The sequence below is a fragment of the Oncorhynchus kisutch genome, linkage group LG11, assembly GCF_002021735.2.
Source record: "Oncorhynchus kisutch isolate 150728-3 linkage group LG11, Okis_V2, whole genome shotgun sequence".
In the NCBI taxonomy this organism is placed as follows: domain Eukaryota; kingdom Metazoa; phylum Chordata; class Actinopteri; order Salmoniformes; family Salmonidae; genus Oncorhynchus; species Oncorhynchus kisutch.
Window position 1 is genome coordinate 21,763,715 of NC_034184.2, and position 17,113 is coordinate 21,780,827.

General features: G+C 40.4%; 1 protein-coding gene across 1 annotated transcript in view; it reads right to left on the reverse strand.

The window, feature by feature from the left end:
• Window positions 1-16,198, reverse strand: part of LOC109898910 (CUB and sushi domain-containing protein 1-like) — a 218,863-nt gene extending 202,665 nt beyond the window's left edge. Inside the window, 5 exon segments of the mRNA XM_031836493.1 lie at window positions 4,354-4,431; window positions 5,426-5,538; window positions 14,322-14,529; window positions 15,810-16,004; window positions 16,183-16,198. Of these exon segments, the coding sequence (XP_031692353.1) occupies window positions 4,354-4,431; window positions 5,426-5,538; window positions 14,322-14,529; window positions 15,810-16,004; window positions 16,183-16,198 (610 nt within the window).
• Window positions 16,199-17,113: the final 915 nt, after the last annotated feature.

The window sequence follows — 17,113 nt, forward strand, 5'->3', positions numbered from 1 at the left end:
TCAGGTCCTGGAATGCCTTCTCAGCATACATGCCCAGCCTAGCCCTTGATGAGCGTTGTCAATGGCACCACCACAGCACTGAAGTTTCTCACAAATCTCTGATAGAAATTAACAAAATCCCAAAAACGCTGAACTTGCTTGACTGTGCTGGGTCACGGCCAATTGACCACCGCTCGTACCTTTTGGGAGTCCATCAGTACACAGGCCTGAGACACGATGTACCCCAGGAAGGAGATCTGAGGAACGTGAAACTCACACTCTTCGGCCTTCACGAACAAGTGATGAGCGAGGAGTCTTTGAAAGACCTGGCGGACATGTTGGACATGTTCAACCATGAAGATGAGGATGTCATCTAGGTGCACACACACAAACTGGTGAAGGAAGATGAGCAGCACATCATTGACCAGGACCTGAAAAATGGCATGACCCGATACTCATAATATCCATAAGGAGTGTTGAACGCTGTCTTCCACTCATCTTCCTGTCTGATGCGCACCAGATTTTACACGTTCCGTAAATCCAATTTAGAGAAAACCGTAGCTCCGTGGACTCTCTCAAAAGCTGATGACATAAGAGGAAGTGGGTAACAGTTCTTGATGGTAATGTTATTTAAACCCTGGTAATCGGATAGAGGCCTAATCCCCCATCCTTCTTCCCAACAAATAAAAAACCCGCTCCTGCAGGTGAAGTGGACAGCTGAATAAAATCAGCCGCCAGCACCTCCTCAATATAACTGTTCATGGCTGCAGTCTGTGGACCTGAGAGAGAATACAGCCCTCCTCTTAGAGGAGTGGTGCCATAAAGGAGGTTCGTGGCACAATCGTAGGGCCTGTGAGGAAGTAGTTTGCTGGCCCTTTGTTTTTTGAAGACCTGATCCAAATCCCAGTAATCCCGAGGTACGTGGGAAAGATCAGGCTTGTCATTCCCAGCCAGAGGAACAGGAGGATCGGAAGTCTCCAGATGAGCAGGGCCGGAAAAGTGTGTAGAGAGTTGCTGGCATGAAGGATTCCAGCCCAGAACTCTTTCCGAAGGCAAGTCAATTTGAGGATTATGTGTGGAAATCCACGGATGTCTAAGAACCAGGGGAAGCTCAGGAGAGTCCACCAGATGTTTTTTTTATTTAACCAGGCTAGTCATTCTTATTTTCAATGACGGCCTAGGAACAGTGGGTTATCTGCCTGTTCAGGGGCAGAACGACAGATTAGTACCTTGTCAGCTCAGGGGTTTGAACTTGCAACCTTCCGGTTCCTAGTCCAACTCTCTATCCACTAGGCTGCCGCCCCATGTAACTGGATAAGTTCTACATGGTCATCCAGATAGGCATGGTGAGTTGCTTCACCTAGGAGTTAACCATCCAGTGCTGTGACCAACAACGTAGTGTCCAGCTTAGTGAGTGGCATTTTCTGTTGGAAAGATAATGTGCTATCCAGGAAAAGGCCAGTAGCCCCAGAGTCTATGAAAGTTGATATGTCCAACTGTCCCTTGTCCCACCGCAGGTTGGCTGAAAGCAAGGTGCGTACCGTATCGGCCGCAGGAGACTGTATCTGACTCTCCAGAGCAGAAAGTCTGGTTCCTCCCAATTGTATCGGCTCCTCTGAAGGATATGAAGGAGAACCATAGTCGATTTGAGAACCCTGACAGGGTGCAGGACAAGCAGGCCCATCATACAGCAGTTGAACAAATGAAGAGTCGACTCCCTCAGCAGGGCCCGAAACACAGACCCCTCCGTCCTCTCATGACGACGTTCCCATAGCCGGTTGTCAATCCAGATGGCCAGAACGATAAGCTATCCAAGAGTGTAAGAGTTGTCCCGGGAAGCCAGTTCATCCTTGAGAACCTCACTGAGTCTGTTCAGAAAGACTGAGTGAAGTGCCTCTATATTCCAACAGCTCTCAGGGGCGAGCGTCCGAAAGTCAATGGTGTAATCAGCTACGCTCTGGCTGCCCTGCCGAAGCGCAATGAGTCTTTGAGCAGCATTTCTGCCACTGATGGGGTGATCAAAAACCATCCTCATTTCCTGGGTGAAGCTTTGCCAATTGAAACAAATGTCTGATTGCTGCTCCTAGATGGCAGTAGCCCAGGCCAGAGCCCGTCCTGAGAGCAAGGAGATGACATGCCACTCTGGAACGCTTGGTGTGAAACGTTGATGCCTGCCGTTCAAAGACCAGTGAACATTGGAGCAGGAACCCACGACACCTCCCAGGATGCCCTTCATAGCGCTCTGGTGCTGGGAGATGAGGCTCCCAAGGGGAGGGAGATGTGGAGCTGGTAGGAAGTGGAGGGTTAGAAACTGCCACAGGTGCAGCAGCAGCTGCATAGTGCTCCTTGGGATGTTTAAAGCTTGGGAAATCTTTTTGTATCCAAATCCGGCTTTAAACTTCTTCACAACAGTATCTCGGACCTGCCTGGTGTGTTCCTTGTTCTTCATGATGCTCTCTGCGCTTTTAACGGACCTCTGAGACTATCACAGTGCAGGTGCATTTATACGGAGACTTGATTACACACAGGTGGATTGTATTTATCATCATTAGTTATTTAGGTCAACATTGGATCATTCATAGATCCTCACTGAACTTCTGGAGAGAGTTTGCTGCACTGAAAGTAAAGGGGCTGAATAATTTTTCACGCCCAATTTTTCAGTTTATGATTTGTTAAAAAAGTTTGAAATATCCAATAAATGTCGTTCCACTTCATGATTGTGTCCCACTTGTTGTTGATTCTTCACAAAAAATACAGTTTTATATCTTTATGTTTGAAGCCTGAAATGTGGCAAAAGGTCGCAAAGTTCGAGGGGGCCGAATACTTTCGCAAGGCACTGTATGTTAAAATGAGTTGCATGTTCACAATCTGTGTGCAATAATGGTGTTTAGTATTAATGACTACCCAATCCCTGTAGCCCACACATAGAATTATCTGTAAGGTTCCAAAGTCAAGCAGTCAATTTCAAGCATGGATTCAAATAACAAAGACCAGGGAGGTTTTCCTATGGTTAGCAAAGAAGAGCACGTTTTGGTAGATAAGGAAAAATAAAGCAGACATTGAATATCCCTTTGAGCATGGTGCAGTTATTGATTTTACACTTTGGATGGTTTCAATACACTCAGTCACTACAAAGATATAGGTGCCCTTCCTAAATTAGTTGCCGGAGAGGAAGGAAACCACTCAGGGATTTCGCCATGAGGCCAACAGTGATTTTAAAGCAGTTACAGAGTTTAATGGCTGTGATAGGAGAAAACTAAGGATGGATCAACAACATTGATCTGAATACAAAGCCTTCTGTTTAGGGCAAATACAACACAACACATCACTGAGTACCACTCTTCATATTTTCTAGAATGGTGGTGTTATGAGTTGCATCATGTTATGGGTATGCTTGTCATCGGCAAGGACTTGGGAGTTTTATAGGATAAAAAGAGCTAAGTACAGGCAAAATCCTAAAGGAAAAACTAGTTAAGTCTGCTTTCCAACAGACACTGGGAGACAAATTCACCTTTCAGCAGGATAATAACCTAAAACACAAGGACAAATATACACAGGAGTTGCTTACCAAGACATAATTTGATGTTCCTGATTGGCCTAGTTACAGATTTGACTTAATTTGGCTTGAAAATCTATGGCAAGACATGAAAATGTCTGTCTAACAATGATCAACAACCAACTTGACAGAGCTTGATGAATTTTAAAGAATAATGGGCAAATATTTTACAATCCAGGTGTGCAAAGCATTTAGGAACTTACCCAGAAAGACTCTGTAATCAGCTGTAATCACTGCCAAAGGTGATTCTAGCATGTATTGACTCAGGGGGTTGAATACTAACCTAATCAAGACATATTAGTGTTCTATTTTCCATTAATTAATTAATAATAATATTAAAAAAGTGTTTTTCTTCTGCTTTGATATTACAGAGTAATTTCATTCATTTTAATCCCACTTGGTAATACAACAAAATGTGGGAAAAGTCAAGGGGTGTGAATCATTTCTGAAGGCACTGTAACTGTCAAGTAATGGACACATACAGATGGCATGATTTTTTTAAACAAAGAGGGCTTATCCAAACCCTCCAGTCCAGTAGACTCTAGTCCCAGAGATGCCAATGTAGGTGGAGTTTAGTAGGATGAAAGATCAATCAATTTGACTTAACTTTGTAAGAAAGACTCATTTGTTTGACTCTGGTACAACTACCAAATCCTAAAAACTTATCGTAATTTAAAAAGCTTATCGTAAGTGTAGATTTCTTCACTGTTTTGGACTGCCTGGGGAAAGATAACCGCTTTTAAGATATGCTTGATTTTATGATGATTACAATTCTGATGTCTGTTAAACTGCACCTCAGCTTATAAGAAAGTACTTACAAACAGCATTTTTGTGGTTTGTGTCTTTGCTTGGAAGCAGTTTCACCCCTCTGGACTTCAGCTCAATGGCCTTTTTTACTGTTGGGGAGAGAAAGTCGTGCACATCATAATCCATTATGTAATTAGCAAAACACCCTAAGAGCTCAGGCTGAAAGAAAATCTGTGTCACAAACAATTCTGTGAGATTATTTTGCTATAGAAGGACCCCCCCCCCCACGCCTGCCTCCAAATATACTTTGAAGCTGGCGTTTACTGGAGAAATTCACAAGCAGAGATGTCAAGCTGTCCTCCAGGTGATTGCAGAGGGCCAGCATGGTGCCAATGTGCCCAGGCCACCGCGCAATTATTGGGGCTGTATTATTTAGTCTTTATAGATCATCCAAGTCAGAGGAGTCCTTTGTTGTGCAGGGCAAGGGAGGGCCAGCTTGTGAACAGTGGTGGCTACACTTTCACCTAACACCACTGGGCTCAGTTCCCAGCAGGCAGTGCAGTGAATGCGTAGCCTGCGTTAGTGTCAACAGAAGCCAATTTGGATATGACTCGGAATCTAATCTGGTAATTATGTCATGCAGGGATGCCAATTAAACTCTGAGAAATCTGAAATAGGTTCAGTGTGAGTATTCTTTTCTCCATATGACTTCATCCCCTCGCCAGGTATTAAGGGGAAGTATAGTAATTTTACAATATAACACAAATGCTAAATAATAGGGGACAAAAATTCATGTGGGAGGGAAAAAAGTTGCCAACTATTTTTAATGAGAATGGGCTTCGTATCCAAACTCTTTTAGGCAGAAGTACCTGGGGCTACACTTAGTGACTAAGCCTGGAAGGCCTCAAGTCATGTTGCACTTCGTCAAACTCCATTTAACAGGCAGAAACCCGAGAAATAACCCTGCATACACCTGCAAACCGTATGCGGGCAGAATCCAGGTCAGGCCAAGATGTCATGTTTAGCAGAGCTCTGGCAGAGCGTGAAAAGTGACGCGATGTGAAGGAACTCACTGCCAATTGCACTGACGACTGCCTGCAATGGGAAGGGTTCTATCCCAACACTCTGACACTGACCCCTTACCTTGGTACTGGGCACTAAATCCTTTCCGCCGATGGTTGCTGTCTGATGTGAAATGCAGCCGTAGCCAGTTCTTGCTGCTGATGACAGGGGAAGGTATATTCATACCGGTCAGCCTGGAAGAAAATATGATTCTCAATTCAGCAGAGTGACCCAAAACTTCCATCAAAAGGACACTCAAAGTAAAACACATGGGGTGCTTTTAGTAACAATAGAACATCTACACTGCATGACTACTGGAATGATTACACAATGGGTTAATTGGAAGGAATGCTAAGAGTACATACCAAATCAACATTTTAATATAAGGACATTTGTGTGAAAAATCACACACATGGTTTACTCTCAAGTCTAGCCTGATTGTTTCTAGCCCAAAGAGTTATGCAATGCCTACTCAATTTGACAGCTGTGTGTTATATATTTTGCAGGGTTAACTTTGCTGCACTATCCCATTAACCTCACAGATGCCTTGAGTAAGCACACATTTTGATATGGCTGTATTGCTCTATTCCACTTTTTACTATTACTTTTCCTGTTGAAAAACAATATCCCATGTATAAATACACTAATTTACACACACTTAAGGGTAAAAAATATGTTAAAGAGCAAGTGCAAACTTTCAAGGATTCTGATGGTGCCCTCTGATGTCATCAGCCTCCCCCTTGCTTGAGGAACAATACAGGAGCAATAGAGAACAAAATAGAAAAGGGTCAACTGAAAAATTGTTACCTGAACCCAAATGAATGAAACCCTTAGACATTTCAATACGGCGAACCAACAAATATATACAGTTATCTTTCAAATCAATCTTTACCCACATCATAGGAAACTTAAAGATGAACTGCTATCTGTATTTCACTATCATAGCACAGTCTTTATGGGAAGCAAGTTTGGTGATGGAGTGAGTCGCTGCAGGTGAAGCAATTTAGGTAAAGTACCTCAGACCATGGACACATCATGATTGTTCCATCAACACCTCAGCCATTTTAGTTACACAAGCCCAGTTCAATCTGTTTATTTCAATAGCCTCAGAGCAACTGAACCCAATACTCGTTGATCAGCCAACTCTTAAATCTTCACAAACAGTACTAAAAACTCAGTGGTTAATTCAATCTGCTTTAAAAGTACAGCAACACATTTCCTTTTTCCTTATACCTGGGATTGCGAATACTTTTTTGCCTTCTTTCTGCTCATACTGCCTCATAACCTAGCTTTCAGACTCCAATGAGCAACACTGTTAAAAAGAAATTGAGAAGGCCCAACACAACTCAGCATTAATTGCTATTCGTTCACTGTCCTGTACCAATTCCGGCTAGACCTTCAATCCAATCCATTGTAATGAAGTGAGATCTATCTATGCTACAATCATAAAATTGTTCCTGTATCTTCTTGTAAGTAAATCCTTATTGTAAGAAAACGTATTGTTCTTTATCGGGAGTCGCTCTGTAAGTCGCTCTGCTAAATGTTAAAATGTTAAATTTGACGCCATGGTAGTAGATTTCTGCATCTCCTCCATATCTGTTGCCAAGTGAATAGTGATGCTTCAGGTACATTAATTATACTAATATTATGTGCAGTGCATTTTAAGCAAGCTTTCAAAACTTCTGAAAATGTCCTTTGAAAGTGAACATTAACATTGATTTTAACAACTCAGGTCGAAAAAATCCCTTGGTTTATTTTGTATCACAACTGTTACACCTCAGAGTCAGCGTAAATTAAATAACTAATCTTGACACTGGCTGGAAAGTTCAATTATGAAATTAACATATTTATTATTATTTATTATTAACCCTGACATGACAGCTTGTCAGGCACCTGTCTGCCAAGATCATGTGGTGGAAAATGCTGAGGAAAGCCTTTTAGGGAACTTCCTAAGAGGAGGATATGTAAACAGGAATTTGTTCAACTGTCAGTTGTCAATCTTGTTCAACATTCATTCATGTCTGTCTGTATATCAATTACCACCTCTTGTGTCAACAACGTACCAGTGAAAAAGATCTAATATTCTATAATCTTATCAATTTGTCTGAGGTTATTTAATTCAGACAGAAGCAGTCCCTGTCAACTCCAGGTGTTATATCAATATACAGTTGAAGTCGGAGGTTTACATACACTTAGGTTGGAGTCATTAAAACTAGTTTTTCAACCACTCCACAAATTTCTTGTTAACAAACTATAGTTTTAGCAAGTCGTTTAGGACATCTACTTTTTGCATGACACAAGTAATTTTTCCAACAACTGTTTACAGACAGATTATTTCACTTATAATTTACCGTATCACAATTCCAGTGGTCAGCAGTTTACATACACTAAGTTGACTGTGCCTTTAAACAGCTTGTAAAATTCCAGAAAATGATGTCAATGCTTTAGAAGCTCCTGATAGGCTAACTGACATCATTTGAGTCAATTGGAGGTGTACCTGTGGATGTATTTCAAGGCCTACCTTCAAACTCAGTGCCTCTTTGCTGATTTTGACATCAAAATCAATAGAAATCAGCCAAGGCTGAAATTCACCCAACTTATTGTGGGAAGCTTGTGGAAGGCTAGCTGAAATGTTTGACCCAAGTTAAAACAAATACTAATTGAGTGTATGTAAACTTCTGAACCACTGATAATGTGATGAAAGAAATCAAATCTGAAATATATCATTCTCTCTACTATTATTCTGACATTTCACATTCTTACTGTATGTACAGTGCCTTGCGAAAGTATTCGGCCCCCTTGAACTTTGCGACCTTTTGCCACATTTCAGGCTTCAAACATAAAGATATAAAACTCTATTTTTTTGTGAAGAATCAACAACAAGTGGGACACAATCATGAAGTGGAACGACATTTATTGGATATTTCGAACTTTTTTAACAAATCAAAAACTGAAAAATTGGGCGTGCAAAATTATTCAGCCCCTTTACTTTCAGTGCAGCAAACTCTCTCCAGAAGTTCAGTGAGGATCTCTGAATGATCCAATGTTGACCTAAATGACTAATGATGATAAATACAATCCACCTGTGTGTAATCAAGTCTCCGTATAAATGCACCTGCACTGTGATAGTCTCAGAGGTCCGTTAAAAGCGCAGAGAGCATCCTGAAGAACAAGGAACACACCAGGCAGGTCCGAGATACTGTTGTGAAGAAGTTTAAAGCCGGATTTGGATACAAAAAGATTTCCCAAGCTTTAAACATCCCAAGGAGCACTGTGCAAGCAATAATATTGAAATGGAAGGAGTATCAGACCACTGCAAATCTACCAAGACCTGGCCGTCCCTCTAAACTTTCAGGTCATACAAGGAGAAGACTGATCAGAGATGCAGCCAAGAGGCCCATGATCACTCTGGATGAACTGCAGAGATCTACAGCTGAGGTGGGAGACTCTGTCCATAGGACAACAATCAGTCATATATTGCACAAATCTGGCCTCTATGGAAGAGTGGCAAGAAGAAAGCCATTTCTTAAAGATATCCATACAAAGTGTTGTTTAAAGTTTGCCACAAGCCACCTGGGAGACACACCAAACATGTGGAAGAAGGTGCTCTGGTCAGATGAAACCAAAATTGAACTTTTTGGCAACAATGCAAAACGTTATGTTTGGCGTAAAAGCAACACAGCTCATCACCCTGAACACACCATCCCCACTGTCAAACATGGCGGTGGCAGCATCATTGGTTTGGGCCTGCTTTTCTTCAGCAGGGACAGGGAAGATGGTTAAAATTGATGGGAAGATGGATGGAGCCAAATACAGGACCATTCTGGAAGAAAACCTGATGGAGTCTGCAAAAGACCTGAGACTGGGACGGAGATTTGTCTTCCAAGAAGACAATGATCCAAAACATAAAGCAAAATCTACAATGGAATGGTTCAAAAATAAACATATCCAGGTGTTAGAATGGCCAAGTCAAAGTCCAGACCTGAATCCAATCGAGAATCTGTGGAAAGAACTGAAAACTGCTGTTCACAAATGCTCTCCATCCAACCTCACTGAGCTCGAGCTGTTTTGCAAGGAGGAATGGGTAAAAATTTCAGTCTCTCGATGTGCAAAACTGATAGAGACATACCCCAAGCGACTTACAGCTGTAATCACAGCAAAAGGTGGCGCTACAAAGTATTAACTTAAGGGGGCAGAATAATTTTGCACGCCCAATTTTTCAGTTTTTGATTTGTTAAAGTTTGAAATATCCAATAAATGTCGTTCCACTTCATGATTGTGTCCCACTTGTTGTTGATTCTTCACAAAAAAATACAGTTTTATATCTTTATGTTTGAAGCCTGAAATGTGGCAAAAGGTCGCAAAGTTCAAGGGGGCCGAATACTTTCGAAAGGCACTGTATCTCATTTGACAAATGGAGTGCCTTTTGGGTAGTGTACTTTTGTCAGAAATAACAATTTATTTATTCTTATTTTAACATTCTATCATAAAGAGCACGTTTTGAACTTCATAACAAACATGTTTTCCCATCTCAAAAAGTTAAATTAAGAAAAATTACTAGAATTTAGTCCTAGAAGTGGGACGAAAATGACTTGTGACATGCCAAAATTGGGATTTTCTGAGAAAACACATTTATTTGAACAAAAACACACTGCTATTGAAATGTTTTACATGGTTTAGACTAGTTAGAGCAGTTGATGCAACTGTTAAGTTTAGCCTTTTATCAAAACGTACACAATGTCTGACGGACATAAAAGGCAATCTATTGATGGAACGACCCATGTGTCTAATTAGCTACATGTATTTGCTTTATGACTCCCAAGTATTTTTACTGAATAGTATACTTTTTGCTCAATAAACCACTAGACTTATTTCACAATGTCTCATGGGCAAGGACCGCGTAGAACTTCTGAAGTTGAAGTATGAATTCCAAACATCTCTGGACACGTCTAGGAGGTGGAAGAGTTCCGGATGTTAAGGTCACGTGTGTGGTATTCTTACCATATCATAAATGGTATGTCTATAAAACTGCCTCCAATCATCAGAGTGCACAACAATGTCAGTAGCAGAGCAATGTTATAAGACACTAACTGACTTTGAAAGGCTGTGTGAAAGTCACTCAAACGATTGATGCTCCCTTGCCCCTTTCAGACTTTAATAGACAGAAGAATGAGGGTAGTAATTATTGTTACCTAGTGACTGCTTCGTTTTTCAACTCCTGTAACTTATCATTGATTAATGCTAGCGAAGTGTACTTCTGTAATTGACAGTGAGAGCAGCTCCTGAAAATATTAATTTGACCTATTTTGAGTTCAGTGAAGTACTTTTCATTGACTTTAACTTATGGGACTTTTACATGCTAATTGAAGACATAACATCACCCAGCAATGACTATTGTTAATAAAAATAAAATTAATCAGATAGTAGAATTCCCTATTGCAATTAGCATCTATGTGTGCTATCCACAGCTAAAGAAGATATTGCCACCTACTTTTAAACTGAGTAGACTTAAAGTATGAAAAACTGTCAAGCTTTGCTTTGATGTTGATGTCATTCCTCTATCCATGCTCCGGGTGTGGATTTCTGCTATCAAATATTAGGTGGTGCAAACGCAGATCTTGTGAGTCATTGGTTTGAGTTGTTTCTTAAATGACGAATGCATACCATCAACCTGAAAAAGAGAACATCTTTGGCAGTGTGCACATTGACATATGGGTTATTCCTCACAATACTAGAACAGAACAAGACCATGATTTTGGCGATTTTCACTAAATGTAATCCATAGAAGGGTCCTTTGGAGGGAGGATTGTTGATATATACTGACCAAAAATATAAACACGCAATATATAGTTTATATAAGGAAATCAGTCAATTTAAATAAATAAATTAGGCCCTAATCTATGGATTTCACATGACTGGGCAGGGGCACAGCCATGGGAGGGCCTGGGAGGGCCACCCACTTGGGAGCCAGGCTCACCAAGTAGTTTTGTGAGAAATCACCCATTTATCATGGGATGCTGCAGTAATGCAATGTTATTCATAAAACTAATATGATATTGATATCATATTGAAAAAAATGTTCCATATCGGTGCCGATCCCTAGTGAAAAGGACGTCCTAAAATGGACACCACATTGTTGAAAAATGTAACTCCCTAACAGGGTTGGGGAGTAATGGATTACATGTTACCAGCAAAAACATGATTACTTTGAGGATTACTTTTACATTTCGAAAGGTTTTTGAGAAAAATAATCTGAAACTTCTCTATTCTCTTAATGACATTCAAATTAGCATTGAAAAAAGGTGCAAGTTTAATTAAGTTTGTTCCACCTGAGCGAGTCTGACCAGAAGTCAGAGACCACTATGATGACACACCAAATGGGTTGGATGGATCGCGGGAAAAGAGCGGGAATAGGCTTTTGTTGGCTACAGTCCAAGCTATGTCTTCCAATGGAACGATCCAACTGGAATAAATGTTTGGCGGTAAGGATGACAGCAGTGGTGCAGTCTACAGGCGATACGGAAATCACTTATTACTGTTATCTACAAAGCGCATTGATGTGAATCACACTGATGCTCTCACATTTAGCTATTTGCGCCTTACGGATTGTGGTTGTTGTGGATGGCTGTTCAAAAATCTAAATCTGCAGGGTAGCCTAGTGGTTAGAGCGTTGGACTAGTAACTGAAAGGTTCCAAGTTCAAATCCCCAAGCTGACAAGGTACAAATCTGTTGTTCTGCCCCTGAACAGGCAGTTTAACCCCCTGTTCCTAGGCTGTCATTGAAAATAAGAATTTGTTCTTAACTGACTTGCCTAGTAAAATAAAGGTAAAAAATTTGAACCCAATAATGGTTGAATTCAAGGAGTTTAAGCTTCCAATCAATCATTGTTTTTGAAACCAGTCGACAGCCAGTGAAAAATGCACTCTTGCAACAGCTGCACAGTGCGGATCCCAGCCTATTGTCACGATCGTTACAATGAGTGGACCAAGATGCAGCGTGGTATGGTTCCATCCTCTTTATTTTGAAGTGAAACTCAAAGAAAACAATAAATGCAAACCGAAAGGAGCCGCTGCTATAGTGCTCACAGGCAACTATACATGGTCAAGATCTCACAAAGCACAATGGGAAAATGGCTGCCTAAATATTATCCTCAATCAGAGACAACGATAAACAGCTGCCTTTGATTAGGAACCATACCAGGCCAACATAGATATATATATATATATATATACACCTAGATAACCCACCCTTAGTCACACCCCGACCTAACCAACATAGAGAATAAAAAGCTCTCTATGGTCAGGGCGTGACACCTATAGAATACAAGTGGGGCTTTAATTGCTCAATATAATTCATGCTGATAGTTGTTTTTAATCCATAAGCCTAATGGACAACTCGCACACTTCAACTCGCACACTTAAATTGGCAATCTGTAGTTTCTACATCCATTTGTGGACTTATAAATTAAATATCTCCATTGATTCTTGAAGAATATAACTTAGAAATGTCTCATGAGCTTAGTTCAACTGTCACACTCCATGAGAACCCCAAAATATAAGCTTGTTTTTCTCCAATGTTTGTAAACATTGTAAATATAAACAAAAATTATATAGCCTCATAACATGGTTAAAACTATAATGTTGATATCATTGATGGTCAGTCCTTGCATCCATAGCTCTGTCTATTAATCTGAGAGTGGTTACATTTCTCCAGGCCCATCCCTCAGAGGCGGGGTGACATTTTGTTATTTTTCATCTGTGGATTTGCACTTTAAATGGATTCAAATTATCAAGATATAAAAGTGTCGCCAACAAAAAGTTCAACAACAGGCCTATAGCAAATGCAGCATATGGCATTCATTTTCACATGTAAATAGCACTTTCAGTAGTGCTCAAATGAGCGCAGCATATATTTTTCAACTCGAATCAATGAGCCGAATCAGTCCTCCATGACAACAAAATCATAAACAACAGAATAGGGCTGGCTAATAAGTCATTCGTTTTGGGGTTATGCTCAGGTAAAACAATTTGACTAATCTCTAAGTCCTAGTCTTGAAGATCAAGGGGTATAACATTTACTGGAACGACTGGAATTCTGATAGACTGGTTTTTAATGTAAAGATACAATTCAATCGTATTATTATATGTAGTAGAAAGCGATGGGTTAGAAGAAGCCTACATAACCAACACATAAAGTAAAATTTAACATCCATATATGGCCAGCTATGTAAACTTTAACATTGATGTATCCTGCAATAGATGGGGTTCAATTGGTAAAATGTTTGTCTTCTTCTAATGCCTCTTAATGGGAAAGTAATCTAAAAGTAACTGAATGTAATCAGTTTACATTACTGAGTTTGGGTAATCCAATAATTGCATGACTGATTACAATTTTGGACAGGTAACTAGCAACTAACAGATTACATTTAGAAAGTAACCTACCCAACCCTGCTCCCTAACAAAAATGGAAGCCTCTTCAACAGTCTTCAGGCAGTCTCCAAAGTCTTCACATGCTGTGTATGTGTTTAAATACAGATATGTCATCCCATTCTGCTCAGAACACACACTATAGCTCTCTCCATTGAAGTGGCATTCCACTGACAACACGTCGTAAATATTATTTTGTCAAGGAATTGTCAAATGGACCGGTCCTCAAAGTGTCAGGTTTCAAGTCCTGAAATGTCTCATGTCATACCTTAGCTGTTGACAGGACAAAATTAAGCAGTGTTGTGAGGTCCTGTAAAACTTTGACTCTTCTTTATATTCTCTCAGTTGAAAATATAGGTATATTATTGACATACAGGGATCAAACGTATAACACAATAGTACTTTAACTTATAGCTTTCATATATGAGTGAATCACCATCATGTCCCTCAATGACTTTTCAAGCAATTAGCAGATAATTGATGCCATGACAGTTGCTACCATTAGAATACAAGAGGTGCTATAATTATATTGCGGTTGTTAATTACTTACCATATTGATGGCGCCTCAGTCCCACTTATCTCCAGAAAGTCGTATCTGTCTTCCAGCTGGAAATCACTAAAGACCAGGGCGATGGTGTCACCTGGTTCAGCCAGAATACTCCATGTGCAGTCTGCATTATTCTCATACTCTGAAGGGAAATGTGAACTTGATATCGTCCCTGTTGTTCCCCTCAATGTCCCACCGCAAGCTCCTTCGGCTAAAGGAAGAAAATAAGTAAGACAAAATTGCATTACTGACTGGGTCACAACTTGCTCTTAGAAAATAAATCCATCTCGACTGAGTCCTGACTCTTTCAATTGTTACAGCTCCTACTGAGTGGATGAATATTCACTTGTGGGAGATAAAGGTTTGACAGGTAAGATTGGCATCGCTCCTGAGACAAGATTGGCAAATGTGTAAAATAAATGTTGTTTGTCGTTGCAGGTTGCAAGTTTAACAACAAAAACAGTGACAATTGGAAGCTATGGCCTTGTGACCTTTCAAAGACCTCTAAAACCTACAATTTGATACTTCAGGTTCCAGGATCTAGGACAATCCAGGATCACTACATCTTAATGATACACTAGGTCAACACAAATAAATGATGACCCAGGATCAATACTGCTTAATAGTGATCCAGTAAGAACACAGATAAATGATGATCCAGGATCAACACAACTAAATGACGATCCAGGATCAACACAGCTAAATGATGATCCAGGATCAACACAACTAAATGACGATCCAGGATCAACACCACTAAATGATGATGCAGGATCAACACAACTAAATGACGATCCAGGATCAACACAGCTAAATGATGATCCAGGATCAAATCAAACTTTATTTGTCACATGCGCCGAGTACAACATGTGTAGACCTTTCCGTGAAATGCTTACTTACAAGCCCTTAACCAACAATCCAGTTCAAGAAAGAGTTAAGAAAATATTTACCAAATAAACTAAAGTAAAAAAGGTTAGACGAGGTAATTTGTACATGTAGGTATGGATGAAGTGACTATGCATAGATAATAAACAGTGAGTAGCAGCAGTGTAAAAACAAGTGTGGGGGGGGGGGGGGGTCAATATAAATAATCTGGTGACCATTTGATTAATTGTTCAGCAGTCTTATGGCTTGGGTGTAGAAGCTGTTAAGGAGCCTTTTGGTCCTAGACTTGATGCTCCGGTACCGCTTACAGTGCGGTAGCAGAGAAAACAGTCTATAACTTGGGTGACTGGAGTCTTTGACCATTTTTGGGAATTTCCTCTGTCACCTTCTAGTATATAGGTCCTGGATGGCAGGAAGCTTGGCCAAAGTGATGTACTGGGCCGTACGCACTACCATACCAGGCGGTGTGTGAGCAGTTACCATACCAGGCGGTGCAACCGGTCAACCGGTCAGGATGCTATTCGATGGTGTAGCTGTAGAACCCTGGGACTAATATGTAAATATTGATATTCTTGCCACCCACTACAAACTTAATATGTAGTGTCTTACCTCGACAAAATGGTGCTGGAAAGTCCCATGATGCTCCAGTACCTGGACTCACAATACAAGTGAGTACAGCATGTCCCTCCAGTATATATCCCATGAGACAACTGTAACGGATCTTGTCTCCCATGTTGTACCTTGTTCCATGAATTACTCCTTTTGGTATCAACCCTGGATTTCCACATGTGTGACTTGGTAGCACTGAAAAACAAACCGTATAGATTAATAAACTCAATTCATTTCCATGGCAGGCCCAAGTGCTATTCTATTGTCATGAGTCTAGCACCAAGATCATTTCAGGTCCTCATAACCCACAGGGCCCCTCTGTTCTCAGTCAGAACAGAGGAGTCACATCCATCTTCACAAAGAAAATTTGTACACAACTCCTTTGTCATCAGGTTGAAATAAACATATTTTATTCAGCATCGCCTTTCCACGTGTATTAACATTTTAGAAAGGTAGTTCAATTATTGTTTCTATGGTTAAATGTACTTTTGCCATTTTAATTACACAAAGAGGTTAATTAATAGAATAAATATTTAAACATGCATAACTAAAACATCATCCTTTGTTAATTTTGAAATATTTTAAACAAAACATTGCCTGTCTTATCAAATGAAATGTATCTACTTTGGCACTGCCCAACAGATACCAGAAATAAGATAGTTTTTCTGATCTTTAAAACACATTCCAAAACCTTAACTTCCAGGGTTCATGTCAAAGAGCATTGTTACATCCTGTAAACTCCCAACTAACTGGGTCAAAAGATTCACTAGTGTGAATTATATCTGTGACATTTGGGGGTCTCTATTTTTTTCAAGGGACCTCCTGTGTGTTTTTTATGGGCCTAATAGTAAAGATGTAATTTAACATCACTTTTGTATTACCTTTTAATTTGACATGAACACAACCAGCCTAGGGACCAGTCTGCATCACAAAATAAGGGGGATGCAATTTTATGATGCAATTCCGGATAGAATTCTGATGCTTTATGGCGCAAAAATGTACGTACACTACATGACTACAAGTAAGTGGACACCTGCCCGTCGAACATCTCATGCCAAAATCATGGGCATTAATATGGAGTTGGTCCCCCCTTTGAAGATATACCAGCCTCCACTCTTCTGGTAAGGCTTTCCACTAGATGTTGGAACATTGCTGCGGGGACTTGCTTCCATTCAGATACAAGAGCATTAGTGAGGTTGGGCACTGATGTGGGGAAATTAGGCCTGGCTCGCAGTCGGTGTTCCAATTCATCCCAAAGTTGATAGATGGGGTTGAGGTCAGGGCTCTGTGCAGGCCAGTCAAGT